A 17033-nucleotide genomic window follows, 5' to 3' on the forward strand; every position below is an offset into this window, starting at 1 on the left:
TCAGCTTCACAAACAGCTATTGAGCTTCATTGACATGAGAGCTAAACAAAAGTGAAATTACAATCACCAAAAATTTCTGATAAAATTGATTCAAAGGAATTTTAACTAAAATATCTAGGAATATAGATATGTGAAAACTCAAGTACATTAAATCTATTTTTATCTATTTAAAAAAGCATTTGAGTTTTGATCCAAAGTTTACATATATGCACAAGTCTTAAAGACTATTATATTACTACTACTTCTTCTAGGAAGTAGACATTTTTCTGTCTTCATTCTTGTTTTGATTTTTACAGTATATCGTATTTTATAAAATGATCAGAAATTTATTAGGATTGTTGTGTTGCCAGTTTGCAGCAGGAATTATTTTGTTTCCATACAATACTTATACTTTAGTGATTAGTCTTTAACTGTTTATATAATGCCATAATTTGCTGAATTAAGTTTTAGTTCCTCTGGCCCAAATGATAGCAGATTTTTTTCTCTTTCTGTGTAATATTTTCTGTGTGTTTCTCCAAGTAAGACTCATTGTACTTGAATGGTTAAACACCCAGGAAACTGAGATTACATTACCTCAGTCACAGATTTTCTATTACACTGAAAAAAATTAAAATGCACTGCATTTTTAAAAGTGTTTAGGTGTCTTAAGATGTAGTGAAATTTATAAATTTTTGGCACCTCATCACTACTGATTTCAAAAGGACCTTTGGAAAATCCTGTTGGTGCTCATGTGCTTCTCAAGCAGTATTTCAAATTTTAAGATGTCTGTTTTTTTTCTATTTGTGGGAAAAAAAGCAAAGAAAAAATATTTTTGAGGTGATGATAAATATCTTAACTATAGTATGCTGTCTAGATCCTGTAGCACTGGAGACCTTCCTAAATTTTGTGTGATCTCTTTTCATTTTATTTTTCATGTCTAGGCTGATAAAGCTCCACATGAATGACTTGAATGCCTCAGATATCCTAAATGGTGCAAGCCAATCAACCTATATGTGGACAACTGGATTAGACTTAGGTTTCTTTTAGCACTTAATATTTAAACCGTACTGAAAAACTGAAGAACTTTTATATCTGCAGAAATCTGTATGTAGATACCTATATATAGGTGTTTTATTTTAAAGCTGAAAGACATCAAAAGATTTGTTAGATATTGCACAGTGGTCAGTACCACGGATTGTTAAAGGTTATTTTCCTTTTTCACGAGTAAAAAACCCGCACAATACTAAAAAAAAGGTCAAGTGTGTTGTGGATTTATAAGCCAAATTACTTTTTATCTGCATGGAATGTGAGTTTATCTGTGTTTCCTGTCACTCAAGGAAATACTACATTAATCTGTTATCTGTTTGGATGGTTGTAGGAAAAAGGAAATAGAAAGTAGGGGGAGAGCTGGGAGTTGTAAGTGGATTTATAGGAACCACAGTAAACACACTTGGAACAAGAGGCACATTTCATGTTCAAATACAGCTGCTTGTTCTGTACCTGGAAATCAGATGCATTATTCTGTGGACTGACGCTGAAAGCACCACCTTTGAATGAAGTTGAATTTATAGAAGACACTCCAAGTGCGAGATTTCGTGTTGAAATACTCATGGATGGTCCAGCAAAATGGATCTTTAAAGCCAAGGCATCAATAGTTTTTAGAGCTCTAAAAACAGAAATAAAAATTACTCTGAAAACTGAATACAGGAAAAAATCCCACCTATGCTCTGCATGCCCCTCATTTAACAACATGATCCTCTTGTTACTATGCTTCTATTACCCATCTGTGTATTCACAACGAGAGTGATGGACTGTAAATTTATGCATGTTTCTTGAAAACAAAAGCTTTTGACTGACAGAAACTGTATGACTACACATTACTGGTCCTGAGATAATTTTCCAACAATACCTCTATCTATGCTGTGTCATGCATCAAAATACTTGTTTTCCATCCAAATACTTTTTCATGCACACTAAAAGAAGCAATATTTGTGTATCTGTTTTGGGAAATTGTTTTTGATGGAAATCAGAAAACTTTTATTTTCTTGTTTGTCTATACATGTAAGAATGAATCTTTACAGCCTTGCAGGTTGCTCTCAAAAGCTTTTCTCAAATGCAGAAATACTTACTCTGAAGATGAGGCTGCCAATACACTGTCTGAACTGGCCAGAATATTGGAAAAAATTGTCACCACGGTAGAACCCAGAGATTCATCAATTTCTTCATCGTTCACAATTTTTTTGAGCTTCTGCACAACATCATTTACTTTGTCTGAGGTCAGCTGCTGCCCCTCACCAGTGAGATTCAGAAGCTGATTGGCAATATCTGCCGCATTTTCTGTGAGCATATAGAATCAAGCAAAAAGCAAAAATAATGCATTACAGTCCTGAAGTAGTTCAGAAATACAAATTTTTATCATCACTATTGAAAGCTGGGGTATTTTCTATGGTATATGCAACGAACATAGGATTTCATCATTTTGTCAAACATAATTTTTTTTAAAAAAGCATATAGGATGTGCTGATTATATACTATCCTCATTGGCTGTGTCTTTCTTTTCTTTGTTTTGATTTGAGTTTGTAAATCAGAACTATTATAAAAGGGGGGACTGAATGAAAAAGAAAGAAATACAATGAATAGTATCTCTTTTTTTTTCCTCCTTATGCTATCCTTTCTTTTTCACTGGGAAAATGTTTCACTCTTGAAGTGAAACAAATGCATCCAAAGTCTCTATTACTGAAAAAGTGTTCACTCTTTTAAGCTTTCTGAAGAAAGCCTGACCCCCTTGCAAATGTTTCTCTTCTTTCAGAGGATGCTACTCTTACTTGTCAGAGGCCTGGCAAGCACAACACACAAGCAAATTTCATTACAAGAATCTTCCTGATAAGGAAAGTTTGATAGCATGTCCAATGGCAAAACATGCTAAACTGTAATTTCAATGCCACCTTGATAGAAAACTAATATAAACACTAACCTTTAACAACATCAGAATATTTAAGATTTAATGGAATTTGCAAATAACATTTTGAAAGATCATCCTTCTTTAATTTGCCAATAACATTTTGAAAGATCATCCTTTTTAGTTTCTCAACTGACTATGGGTTGTTTTTTATAATACATTTTTGTGATATATTTACTTTGGAATGTTCATTTTACATCTTACATGACATGATGTTTTTCACATAATTTGAGTGCAAGTACCCAATTGACTGAGTGAGGCAGCCAGGCTCCCTAGGACACCAAAAGAGGCTTCTCCAAGACAGCAGTTCAGAACAAGAGCTTACTGTAGGTGCTCTGCATATTATACATATGACTGTATAATTCTCTTCACTAGCTTTGGCACTAAAAAAAGGGACTATAACATTGTTGTCCTTTTATTTTATTACTCTTTCATGGCCAAACTGACATAAAAGGGTATTTTAGAAACAGAGAATAAATCTACAAATATCTGATTGTAAGTCCAGTGAAGAGAGCAGGAGCCTTTCCCCTAGCAGGCATTCAAAATATTTAAAAATTTTCCTAACTTGAATATCAAACAGCGATAATATACCACCTTCCTTTTCTCTTGATTAAATTGCCTGAAGAGTTTGATTTAATTCAGTAATTGCTTTCTAGAGCTCCAAATGGGTGAGCTGAATTGAACTTGGGTGCACTTCTGCGGAGTTTAATTATTTACTTTGCACTGATTTTTTGAGAAATATTTTTAAAGAACTTAGCATAAGGAGAAAATATATTCCTCCAAAGACCAACACTAATACACCCACCTGTGCAATTTCTAAGATCAGGTTGACCCCAGTAGGATGTATAATTCTGCAGACCCAAATAGCTAAAGAGGGAAAATGAGAAAATTCACATGAAATAACATAAAATTACATAAATATTTCATAATTCTTATGTAGGTTTCACAGTGGTCCACTCTTCTCAATTACCAAAATTCATAGCAACATGGCCCCTAGTGAAACACAATATATACACTTGACAGTGAAAGTATATGATTGATTACAAGATAGTGCTGAGACAAATCCCAGTTTTTCAGTGGAAATTCTGGTTTTGTGTTTCAGGAAAGACCCAAATATTGACACAAACTATTATGCCCCTATTATGGTCTAGGCATATGCTGTTTCTGTAATTTCTCCTTGATATTAATGGCTTTGATCTAGCCCATAGCAAGGCATACTGCCTCTCATAAGAACATGCACAGGAGCCATGTGAAAGTATAAATTTATTCCACCAGTGAAAACTAGGGTAAGTAACTATTGGATGCAGGTCCAAAGGTAGGGGCTGATATAAAGATTCCTTTATGTGTTTTTTTTTTTAAAGCCTTACCATAGCAAAATAGAGAATCACAGAATGTTTTTTTTTTTTAAAGCCTTACCATAGCAAAATAGAGAATCACAGAATGGGTCAGGTTGGAAGGGATCACAGTGGGCATCTGGTCCAACTGCCCAACTCAAGCAGGGTCATTCCAGAGCACACAGCACAGGATTGTGTCCAGACTGTTCCTGAGTAACTCCAGTGAGGGATATTCCACACCTTCTCTGGATAATCTATTCTGGTCCTTGGTAACCCACACAATAAATAAGATCTTCCTCACATTCAGGTGGAACTTCCTGTGCATCATTTTCTGCTCACTGCCCCTTGTCCTATTGCTGGGCACCACTGAACAGAGCCTGGACCCATCCTCTTGGCACCCTCCCTTCAGATACTCATAGACATTGATGAGGTCCCCTCAGTCCTCTCTTCTCAAGGCTGAACAGGCCCAGCTCCCTCAGCCTTTGTCACCCTATAAAAATGGCTCCAAAATTAAACACTTTTGCCTCAGTTTTCTTTAAATACAATCATGCTATCACAGCATGGAAAGAGGAAGGATGGTAAAGGGGAAAAATTTATCCCTTTACTCAGCACATGATAAAACAACATTATTCCTCAGCTGATCACATTTATTGTAACAGCACAGGTAATCATCTACTGTGGAATGCAGATGACAAGAAGAGACTTTTAGAAGAGCTTCCTCTTCTCTCCAAACAAATCCCACCAGTGTTCCATATTGGCAAAAGCTAGCGGAGGCACAGGAAGACACAACACAGGGCAGAACACAGGAATTTTTTTTTTAAATGAGAAGTGCTGTACACAATCATTTGTGGACCACAAATGAATAATAAAGATAAACAACACTTGAACAGCAAAGGCCAGAAACCTTAATTTTTAATATTCTGAGGCTCTGACATAAAGACAACTTGATTTCTGCATTACTCACTCTACAACAAAAGTTGGTCAGTCAGAATCAGTTCTTGTACAAGATTAGGAGGCTGAGGAAGTGAGTTATTTAAGTATAATGCGGGTTGCTTTCCTGTTTGGCATTGAAACTCAAAGCTGATTCATATCCATGTTACCATACTATTTGGAAAAAGTAAGAGATCTGGTCTTCTCAGAACATGTTCCAGATGCAATGTGGGTGGATAAGACTAATATATTGCATTTAATAGTAATCTTCCTAAATACTGAAGCAATTAATTAATATTGCATCATCATAACCATGTTTTAGGCACTCAAAGGAGATCAAAGCCATAATGTTTTGGTAATATATAAACAGAAGTGATAATATTCCCCTTTTACAAATGGGAAATGGACATACAGAGTCAGTCTTTTGTTTGCAAAAAAACCCTTACATTAGGGAAAATTTCTTAAACCTTAAAAACTCAAGTTCAAATCTTTAAGCATAAGATTATCCCCACCTTCAATTATGACTAACTACTGGCAAAATATTTGTTACACAATTTCTTTTACTCTTCCCCTAATGAGATGAGGTGTTTTGCATTAAACCAAATACACAGCTCATCTTCATAGAATTTTATTCTAATTCTTACACAAGTTAGATAGTAGTGGTGGAGTAGTAGCAAATTTGAAGCTTTGGGTACGATGACATAAAGGTCACGGCCAAGTGCAAGGTCCTGCACACGAGTCAGGGCAATCTCAAGCACAATTGGAGACCTGGGAGGAAAAGGGATTAAAAGCAGCCCTGAAAAGAAGGATTTGGGGATGTTGGTGGAAGATGCAGCCCAGAAATGCTGGATGCATCCAGCTGCATCCATCTCTGGGGCCTGCAAGATAAGAAAACTATGGACTTACAACTCCCAGTTCTCCCCCTACTTTCTATTTCCTTTTTCCTACAAAGGAGGCCCACAAAAACAATCAGAGGGCTGGAGCACCGCTCCTCTAAAGAACCTGAGAGAGTTGGGGTTGTTCATCCTGGAGAAGAGAAAGCTCTGGGGAGTTTCCAGCACCTAAAGGGGGCTACGAGAGATCTGAACAGGGACTTTTTACAAGAGCATGTAGTGATAGGACAATGGCAAATGGTTTAAAACTGAAAGAGATTAGGCTTCAGTTAGATATTAGAAAGAATTTTTTTTTAGTTTTAGGGTAGTGAGGCACTGGCACAGGTTGCCCAGAGAGGTTGTGGAAGCCCCATGCTTGGAAGGGTTCCAGGCAAGGGTGGATGGGGCTCTGAGCAACTTGGTCTACTGGGAAGTATCCCCGCCCAAGGCAGGGGGATGATCTTTAGCCTCCCTTCCAACACAAACCCATTCTATGATTCTGTGACTTGAGTAATACAGTTTATTCTGTAAGAAGATTTTATTTTTATAGTCCCATTAAACACGTATTAACTGTGGGCCTCAATATGCCCTACAGAAGTGGTAGATGAGTTTTTTTCTTATCAATGAAATAGAAAATATTACTGCACTTCCCTACTCTCTCACGGTATAGAAAAAATCTTCCTGAAATACAATACTAGACAACGGCAGCCATTATATATAACTAAATAATAACTATATATAACCAGAAGGTTGCATCAGAAACAACTCATCTTCTCGGATATTTGAAAACCTACCAGGTTCTTGACGCAGTCTGAACTGAGCTCCCGTGGCAAAACGTGAAGTTTGTCACAGTAGGCCTGGTATCTGGCCAAAAATAGTTTGGAGGGTTTTCTTCAGCTAAACATTTTTCTGTAAAAATGAGTATATCAGTGTTAATAATTAATTTCTTCCCCTAATCATCTTCCATTTGTTGTCCACAGCTCATCAACCAGCCTACAGCACAAAATTGTCTTAAAATGAAATGCTTGATTGTTTGCAATAGACTGGCAATAGAGGGGTGCACAACAGGGAATCATCCATGCTGCTGCTGCTCAAAGGTAAGACCTGAATGTGTCTGCTGCATCCATGCACTCCAGCAGCCTCCACCTCCTCCCTTCCAAAGGAAGGGCAATCTTTGCTAGAAGCTGAATGGGAAGAAATTAAAGCTAAAAGAAGATTGATTAAGGGCAATTGTTGTCAGAAACACAAACACCATTGAGAAGTGGGGATGAGGGGCCTTGGAGGTCCAAAATGTCTCATTTTAGCTCTGGCTGTAATGCATATTTTGTTATCCTCAAACCACCAGAGGAGCTGTCAGGAACCTCCAAGCCTCTTTCAACCAGACAGCAAGACATTGACTAAAGCAATTTTAACAACTTTGTTTGCACTAAAAGTGGTATTTTGAGCATGGCTCTTTGAGATTAGTGGAACAACTAGGTTTATAGGGACAATTTAAAATCTGAAAACATCATACTGTTTGGAAATATGTGATTATTTTAACACAGAAGATGCTTATTTATGAACAAGAAAAAAAAATTTGTTGTGTAACAAAGCTGAACACTACTTACCCACTGGATCAACATCCACAGTATGAAGTTGATATCCCTCTTCCATGGTTCGATTGTTACTTATGAGCTTCTGTCGGATGTCTTCCTCTTCTAAATTGATGTTGTTGGTAGAATTATAAACCAGAAGAGCCAAAGCACTGAAACTGCAAAGAAAATTATCCAAGTGTTTCAGTCAGGAGAGCAGAGGCCAAATGTGTGGAAATAAAAATATCTGACAAACCCTGGTTTTCTGAGTATGGAACAGTGTCACCAAAACAGTGTTGCTCATTATCTGTAAATTAATATTTTAGTATATATAGGACCATGAAAAGAAAATATGGCTGGGAAATTTCATCTCCTAGTTACCTTTAAAAAGCATCTCATCAAAAGAGCTAAAAAATGTTCTCAGAAGAGTTCAGAAGATGAAACCATAGAGTTGTAAATTCTAAATGAGCCCTAATTAATTTTAAACATCTGGTTGCTAATGGCTTAGGAACTTAAGAGCTGATTCATCCCACCTCACAAAACTTGTCAGGGTGGGACAAGTCATCCTCCAAAGGATCCACCTCTGGAATACAGAGAAAGACTAGGAGATTAACAAAGAACAGATGCCTAACATTTAAATCTCTTAAGTTTTTTTTTATGGAGTGAAAAACACCCTGACATACTTCTGAAGCTTTTAGTCATAATTAGGAAAGTCGAGTTCCTCAGATGACTAATCGAAGTTTGAGCACTAATAGCTGTTTCTGTATTGTAGCCCACTGCTACTTTCTTGGACATCAGAAGTAGTTCAAAGTGCCCAAGACTCTTTCCTGTGAACAAAATAAAACAGGCCCCACCCTTGTCCCAAAACATTGCTTTTCTGGAAGGGAAATCATGAACAGCAAACCAGTTCTAGCAGGACACAGGAAATAAGCCCAGAGTGGAAGGCACAGAAATTTCCTCCTGGGACAAAAGGAAATGTTGGAGATGAGAATATGTTGTTACCCAAGAGCATTGCTTGGCTCTGGCTAGTAGGAGGTAAGCCTCTAAAGCATGGAACATTGGATGTCCATGGAAGCCAAAATGTGGAAAAAAGGAAAAAGCAAACATGCTTTGGGCTGTCTTCATCTTAGCCGTGCCCTTGGATACCCATCAGCCTGAATAAAGACAGACCTTTGGGGCGTGTGAGCTGTTCCTGGCAGCCTGGGGAGCGGTGGCACTGCCAGCACACATACAGTGAGCAGGGCACACACCCATCAGGGTGCTTCCACCTGTGGCCCCCTGTGCCACAAGAAAGCAACAGTGAGCTAAAGGGGCTTGTGGACTACAGGAAGAAGAGTAGCAGAAAAAATCTGTAGGGGTGCTGAAGAGGGCCAGTAGGGTTCTCAGGTAGTCCTTTCTAGACAGACCAAGACTTCAACTAAAAAAGTCTTTCAGAAAGTCATCCCCATGATGACAGCTCAGAGCTGCACTTTCCAGATGTGTCTAATTTTCTTGACATATTCACTGCTTTACTGATTACATGTTACTGGAGAAGAAAGATAAAAATGTGACCACCTGCAGGCTTGGCTTTCTCCTTTCCCACTGGATGTATTTTAGCAGAGAAATTCCAGCTATCTCAGGCCAGGTCTCTCCTTCCCTGCTCCCAGAGATACTGAGTTCCTCCTAACATTCCTTTGGTCTCTGTGGGGTGTTTAACATCTATATGGCAAATAGCCTCAGTAGGGTGGATATGCATTAGCAGGCTTTTTCTGTATACCTCAGATATGTTACAAGCACAAATTTATTACAGCATTTATTTTTAGCAGAAGTATGGAAATTGCCTACAGTACTGCCAATTCCTTCAGCCCTCCAGTACTTCAGCTCCAGAGTCTCCTGGCATTTAACCATCTTTCCTAAAAGATTCTGGCTTCAGTCATCCATTCCCTTTACTTCAGAAGAGGAAAACTTAATATACTGATGCCACTCCCTACCTCAGCACTCTGGCTGCAGAACAGACATCCTGAACAGCCACCACTACTGCTTAGCTGCCTGTTTCAGGATTCCCAACTAACCAAACTGATATTTAGTATCCATACCTGTGAGGAAGGACAATGCCAACAAAAGAGAAGGGATAATGATAGATGAGGTAGAACTGGTTGCAGTTATATTGAAAAATTACAGAGAAAAGTATTGATTGCGAAGCACTGGCAAAAAGAATCCCTTAAACCAATCTGTTGTTTTCTGAGAAACTCCTAAAGCACAGGTCATGTATACTGTATAATAAGAGCCTACTCCATAATACGATGAAAACAATTTCCACAAACTTGTCAGAATGACTCATGCTAGCTTCCCAGACTAAATAAATACCTTTTAACTTGACAGCTGACGCAATATGAAGTTCAGTGCTTCCTTCCACTTTTGTCACACTCAGATCCCAGAAAGAAAACATTATAATGGTGAAGAGCAAATTCTCATTTTGGGAAACAGTATGCCTGCATTCAAATAAATGGCAATGCTGCCATGCTCTGCTGGTGTCACTGGATTTGCTACATCCAACTTTAAATCTTTTATTGTGTGGCAAATAAAGGCAGATAGATTCTCACAGCAGTAATCAATTACAAATTCCACATCATCTATAGTAACCTGTACTGCCAACATTACTGCCATCAATATAATTTAAAAAAATGGACAGTGGTGTAGGTAAACACAACAGGGATTAGTATGTTTCTCTTTTCTTTGACTGAAATGGTGACAGCTGGAGCAAGCAGGACAGCTTGGGAAGACCAGTGTCTATCCCACTTTGTCGTGGTCTGTTGAGCTAAGCTGGCTCAGAGAGAGGAATTTACGAAGCTGCATCCTCATCAGAGGCACAGGAGGAGGTGGTGGAGCCTGTGCTGCCACGGCCCGGACCACAAAGCCAGCTTTCTTCTCCGGCAGCGTGACTCAGAGCTATTCCAGGACAGTGTGCCTACACGCGGGCTGTGGTCGCGCTGCTGCGCCCTGCGAGCAGCCCGGAGGAAGGATTAACAAACCACGGAGCCCTGCAGCACAGGCTGCCCTGCACCTGGAGAGATGCAGCTGGTAATTAGCAATGCACATGTCTCCTTTCTGTTGTACTACACAGGCTGAACTAATACTGAATTACTGTTGGTGAACTGCTTCGCAAGTCACTATTAATTTCCTTCACAGTTAGTATAACTTGATTTAAAGAATATAAACAACTATTTTTAAAGAACTGAAATACTTGCGGAATCTTAATTTCCACTAAAAGTCCTGGGAATTTCAGAGCTGACTACCATACTGGCATATTTTAAATAGTTTTCAAATGTCAACATTAAATTCTTTACTAATCTCATGGTTTTGTTTTCTCTGAAGATAAGTGGTGATGGATAGCAATAACTGAAGACTGGCCACACAGGTAGGCTTGCAGAGTCACTTGTGAGGTTTTATTTCATATTTGCAGGGTTTTTTAGATAGAGAAAGGAAATTATGAATTTGACTTCATGTTTTTAGAAGGTCAATTTATTATTTTATGATACTATATTATATTAAAGAATATTATAATAAACTATACTAAATACAGAAAGGATATTTACAGAAGGTTAAAAGACAATAATGAAAACTCATGACTCTTTCTAGAGTTTTGACACAGCTTGACTGTGATTGGTTACTAAGTTAAAACAATTCACATGAAACTAATGAAACAACCACCTGTTGGATAAACAATCTCCAAATACATTTTAAAGCAGCAAAACACAGGCGAAGCAATGAAACAATTATTGTTTTCTTTTTTATCTGAGCCTTCTCAGCTTCCCAGGAGAGAAATCCCGAGCAAAGGGATTTTTCCAGAAAATATGACAGTAACAGTTTTAACTGCTTCACGTTAACTGGACAGACAAAAAAGAGCTGACTGTTCCATAAGTCACTCAGTGAAGATGCAATACAAAGAGCAGACGAAATGTTAGAAAACTCACAGAGTAAGACAGAAATTAGTTTGAAAGCAGAGGAAAACTAAAAGAATTCCACAGAAGCATCTGAGTTGCGAATAATCTTTTACTTGAGGTGATTTTGACTGCAACATATTAAAGTTTTCAAAACAGAGAGCAAAAAGATATGACTTAACAGACACATTCAAAGAAATGTCAAGGATGAAGAGTTTCCTTTCCCTGGCGAAGGTGATGTTATAGTTAGAATATAAAATCTGAGACTTCATGACACAAAACTAAAAATTGCAGCTACTTTTTGGACTACTAGAAATAAAAGCATCCTAAGCCTTCCTTTTAAGTCAATGACCCTTGTAGCAGAAGAATTTTTGCAAGCACCATGGTCACGTCTCATGCCTTGGCTTGTGTCTCTGGGTCTTGCTCCTCCTTGCAGATCTGGTGTGGGAATACAATCAACTACAGCCTTTCAACAGAAAGCACTTTTAATATGTGATAATTTGGTATGAAGGCTATTCATTACTAGAGAGTGTTGCAAAGTCAAACCAGAAAGGACTGGAATCCCTCACATGGAACAGCTGGTCTTTGCTGAAATGGGTTTTTGGCTACACTTGCACTATGATCTGGAACAATGAAGAAAACCCCCATTCCCTATTCCCCAATACATTGCTTTTCTAAAAATGGCATCTAACAATGTCAGATCTTCACTAAATCTAGTTAAAGTCAGCGGAAAGACAAAATAAGTCATTGGAAGCTGGAAAAGGGCAGGAAGCTTCAGCAGGAGACTAAGAAGGGATCATCCTTCAGTCACTCAAAAGGAAATCTCAAATTCTTGAATCTGTGATGAAGGCTTTCTTCACAGGTCATGGACAAAAGATGCCAACGGGGCACTGTGGAGAAACTTGAGGATTTTCACTTGTTCTTTTTTGATTGGTTTTTGAGACAGAAATATTACATATAATGCACATGTTATGCAGCATTTTGAAATATTTCTCAGCCTGAGTTAAGGCTGTCCCTTACTACCTTCAGTAAAACTGAAATTGAAGTTGTGTGTAGTAGAGGAGGGCCAGGTCCAAATCCTTCGCAAAACCTCACTGGTAGAAACCCAGAAAACTTTTGAAATAGGAACAGACATCACAGATTTGTTCATTTATAACAAGAATAGCAAAGTTATTTAATAAAAAATAAATTGAAGTAATCGACAAAGAATGTAAAAAGCCCAATACTTTACTTAGGACTAGAAACCCAAAAGTTATGCTGTTCTAATGTTGCTACCTCTTGTCTAAAACTATTACACAATCTAATTAACATTTTATCCAAGTGCATTACACTTTCCATTAAGCAAAACAAGACCCAAGACACACAGCATGCAGGAGCCTGAATATGCCTCACTAACACTGGTGGCAAAACTCCACAGACTTCAAAAGAGCAAGACTGGGCATGGGTAGCTCTGATTAACTGCTTTCCTCTCTATTTTTATTTCCAAGACAAGGGATTTCTGTTTAGATTTAGTAGTTTTTACGCAGATGGCTACTACTGTGGTTTTTAATTTGGATGAGATGTTTAACAGTGCTAACATTAATAACGTTTCCCATAGAAGGAGCAGCCCAACACTGGAAATAGGCCAAAATTATGACAATCAAGCAGTGATATTGGAACAAGCATAAACTTACTGTATGTTAAGTGGAGAAAAATTCATAAATTAATTAGGGCCTGAATTCTCAAAACTGCTTGCAAAATAAGAGAAGAAAGGGGAAGCAAGGGAGCTGAACTCTTTAATAAAGACCATTTCCCCTACTGTGAGGCAGCCCTATGTAGTCATCTGATAAAACCTAGGATCAGTAGGACTTTTCTGAGAAAGGCAGCAGCAGCAGCAGTCACAGGAAGTTTTGACAAAGCTGCAGAGTCATAAAAGGCAAAGAATTAATGAAAGAAACAAACACATTTATAGTTTATCTACAAAATTGGTTCACATGCATAAAATCCACAAATTGGCTTAATTTTCAAAGGTTTGTGCAAAAATAATGGGGACAAAGAAACAGCTATATCCATAGCTCTTGCTGAACTCCTGTCTATTTGGAACAGCTGCCCTTTCATTAAGAGGCAAAAACTGTACAACCAGGGGAAAACATGAACATTGACATAAAGTCAAATATAGCTTTTATAAGACTCTGTCTATTAAAATAGTTAATAATCTACCAAAGTATTAGCTTGGTACATACTGCTGTCATCCAGAGATGTCACAGTATTAGAGGTGCTGATAATAATATGCACTTTTGGACTTGGCACTCTGTCTCTCATCACTGGGTACATAAATGCCTAGCAAGCATGGTGTACTTTGGATTTCTGCAGCTCATACAACACAGCAATGAAAGAGCAACAATCCACTTCAATAATTTTGTTTTGTTTTGCTCTTCTCCAGAATGCAGTAGTTTAAAATATTTTTTTGGAAAACACCTATTTTTAATGTGACAAAAAAAGCCAGCTTCCTACCTCCCACTTCCAGCTACTATTTCTTCTCTGAATCATTCTCTCTAATGATTTTTCCTCTTTCGTATGCAAGAACACTAGGTGGGGAGAGTGACAGCTGTCCCAGCTTTATGGATCTCAGCTCTCTCAGCTTTATGGATCCTCCTTGATGAGGAAGCAGTGTGGTAAATACGTGTGGAGCAAAGCAAAATGCATAGAACAAGCTTGGGGTTGTTGTTTTGTTGGTTTTGGGTTTTTTTTTTAACTACTGTATAAAATACTAATCCAAAAGGAATGCAAAAATATGTTATCTGAATTACAAGAATACGAATTCATGTAAAGAAACCTTCTCAAAGAACAATTTTAAGAATTATTATACTACTTTGGAAAAAAGAAGGCTATGATCTTGTAGAAAATTCAGAAAAGAGAAATAAGGCTTAGTGAGTTAAGAGTTAAAACTAAAATATTCACTTCTGTAAAAGATAAAGTTAAGGCCATAATATTTCAATGGCAAGTCTTAAATTTTAACTGTGGAGTGAATTTCTGTTTAGTTGAACATGAAGGTAAATAGAACAAGAAGTACTTAAAAACTAAGGGAAATAGTAGAATGTCTAAGACTGCAACAGACTTATCCTTGACTATCCAAAATGAAGAAATAAGAAAATACTTGGGCAACTTTCCACAGAAACAATTTATAGAAACATTAAATTAATAATAACTGCATAAAATCACACTGTGAGTGAGTTACATTCAAGAATTCAGCCACAACATTTCAGTGAATCCCCTAGGCAGCCAGCAATTACCATTACTTCCACCAGGTATTTAGAATTTCTACCCTCTATACTGCTAATCTTCTATACTCTCTAGTGTTACCCTAGCATCTTGTAGGATTTCCTAAGAATCCTATCCAGGAAACATCCAAGGAAAGTCTAACAAAGAATCTTGATAACAATTATCTGGAACCAGTAGTAAAAATGGTTTGCTTTATGGATCTTCAAAAATTCCACAGATTTCTTCCCCACAAAATTCAGAAACAGATGTGTGAGCCTCAGAGAAGCAAGGAACTGGGAACTAAACCCAGGAACACTGAAGACTACTGGGAAGCTAATCCTTTTTTGGTTTCAGAAGGGAGGGATGTACAATCATAGATATATACACAGAAAACCTAAAGATGCTTCAACCAATTTTTTTCAAATGTTTCTTCTGTAAGAGGTAAATGATGCATGAAAATGTATTCAAGACATGAAAGCTATATGAAAAAAGGCAGAAAATCATGTGTGCATATATTTCTATATATGTGTATGTACATACACAGTGTGTAAAAAGCATAATTTTTGTTAGTCATGTATCAAGTACCTCACTTAAATTTTTAACTATCCTTGCTTTATCCCATCTGCATTTCTAGGTTGAGCAGGATCCTGATTTGTCCTTTTGCTTTGTTTGATTTTGTTTTGTTTTCTTTTCTTAAGAAAACATTCACAGCATGACACTCCTGATTATTTAGAGAACATTAAAATTTGGTGTGACATGACCAGCATTTATACTAAATTATTCAAAATGATGAAAAAATGCCATTTGACCTTGACACAAAGTGCACTAGAGCCCATGAGAAGACTAGTTTCTCATAAGACGAGGCCTTCCTTGGAAAATAACCTATTATGAATATGTAATTCCATTGCCTCTAAAATTACATATAATGAACAAAAGAAATAGAGATGGGGTTACTTCCCCATAAGAGTAAAACATTATGAGAAGTAATTTAGTGGCATATCCACTGTATGTCAAAAAGGGTGGCAAAGGAAAGGAAAGGGAAAGGGAAATTACTAAAATAGTTTCTGCCTCTTCAACTGTTTTTTGAGCAGACTAGGGAGAATAAAAAAACAGAGGTCAGGATGGTGGGAAGGTGAGACAAGAAGAAATCAGGTGTACAGCTCAGCTGCTAGACTCATAAAAAGATACAGAAATAAGGATGGGGAAAGCTTTACATTCCTCAGCAATCTTGGACTGTTGGTAAGACCCAAGGTGTGGTCTCCACTTGAAAGGCCTTGCTGGCATAACCATATCATTTAGAAGTGTGAAAAAAAATCCTACCCACATCACTACACCCTACTGTAAATGTAGGTCAAGCAGCAAAATAGCCCATTCAGAGACTGGGCTTACAGTGTACCAGTTAAAAGGTTTTGCCAATAAAAGCTGTCTTTCTGCTGTGGCTATGTGGGAAGGAGATACTACCTTTCTACAGATCTTTTCATGTCTAGGCAAACTCTTGAAAACTGGAAGCACCACTAACTACTTCCTGATGGTAAATGGGGAATATTGGTCTGATATTAAAATGATATTATCATGGCAGTTCTCAAGAGTCAGCAGTTAAAATTCTTAACAGGATTTTTGCCTACACTTCAAACACATACATCCCATACCTACTTATTGCCCCATCCTCAGTAGACTAATTATACTTTGGTTTCCTCTCCTTAATTTGGTCCTAAGATTCCCTCCCTCTCCAGACATCCCTCAGAAATCAGCCTGCTGCTTTCAAAGAAGCCCATAGAGGCCAGATTTTCAGGGGGCTGACCCATCTAACTTTCTCTGGCTGCCTTTGAGGTCGTTCCAACTCCAGCGCCTCCAAGCCCAGCAGTAGTCAGGAAATGAGAGCATATGGTAAATAGTTTAACTCACACTCGTTTAGCTTTCAATTCTAGCATGATTTTTCAGTGTTTTCCATCTAGTAAGATGTCTATTAACTCAAGAGTGTCTGGTTCAAGAGAACAAATGCAGAGAGAGTGGACAAATACCAATGTACCAAAGCTTGTTGCTAAGGAAAGCTGGGTGTGTTGTACAACTTAAATATCCTGAATCTATTCAGTTTTGCAACAGATGAAACCTGAGTTCTGAACAAATTATCTGTTAGGGTTTAAAGTGTGATAGGTTTAAACCAAAACAAACATGATAACCACTATTAGGTTTTTAAGAACATTCAGAACACTGAGATTGTCAGCAGT

At 37.6% G+C, this 17033-nt stretch overlaps 1 protein-coding gene across 5 annotated transcripts in view; it reads right to left on the minus strand.

Annotated features, from left to right (window-relative positions):
- ADGRG6 (adhesion G protein-coupled receptor G6) overlaps positions 1 to 17033 on the minus strand; it is a 113977-nt gene that overhangs the window by 28633 nt on the left and 68311 nt on the right. For all 5 annotated transcript variants that reach the window (XM_064708286.1, XM_064708285.1, XM_064708290.1 and 2 more), the window contains 5 exons: positions 7682 to 7824; positions 6869 to 6983; positions 3744 to 3805; positions 2109 to 2316; positions 1480 to 1645 (listed from right to left, as the gene is read on the minus strand). In XM_064708286.1, the coding sequence (XP_064564356.1) occupies positions 1480 to 1645; positions 2109 to 2316; positions 3744 to 3805; positions 6869 to 6983; positions 7682 to 7824 (694 nt within the window). The remainder of the gene's footprint in view (positions 1 to 1479; positions 1646 to 2108; positions 2317 to 3743; positions 3806 to 6868; positions 6984 to 7681; positions 7825 to 17033) is intronic.

Source organism: Zonotrichia leucophrys, chromosome 3 (assembly GCF_028769735.1).
Source record: "Zonotrichia leucophrys gambelii isolate GWCS_2022_RI chromosome 3, RI_Zleu_2.0, whole genome shotgun sequence".
Lineage (NCBI taxonomy): Eukaryota > Metazoa > Chordata > Aves > Passeriformes > Passerellidae > Zonotrichia > Zonotrichia leucophrys.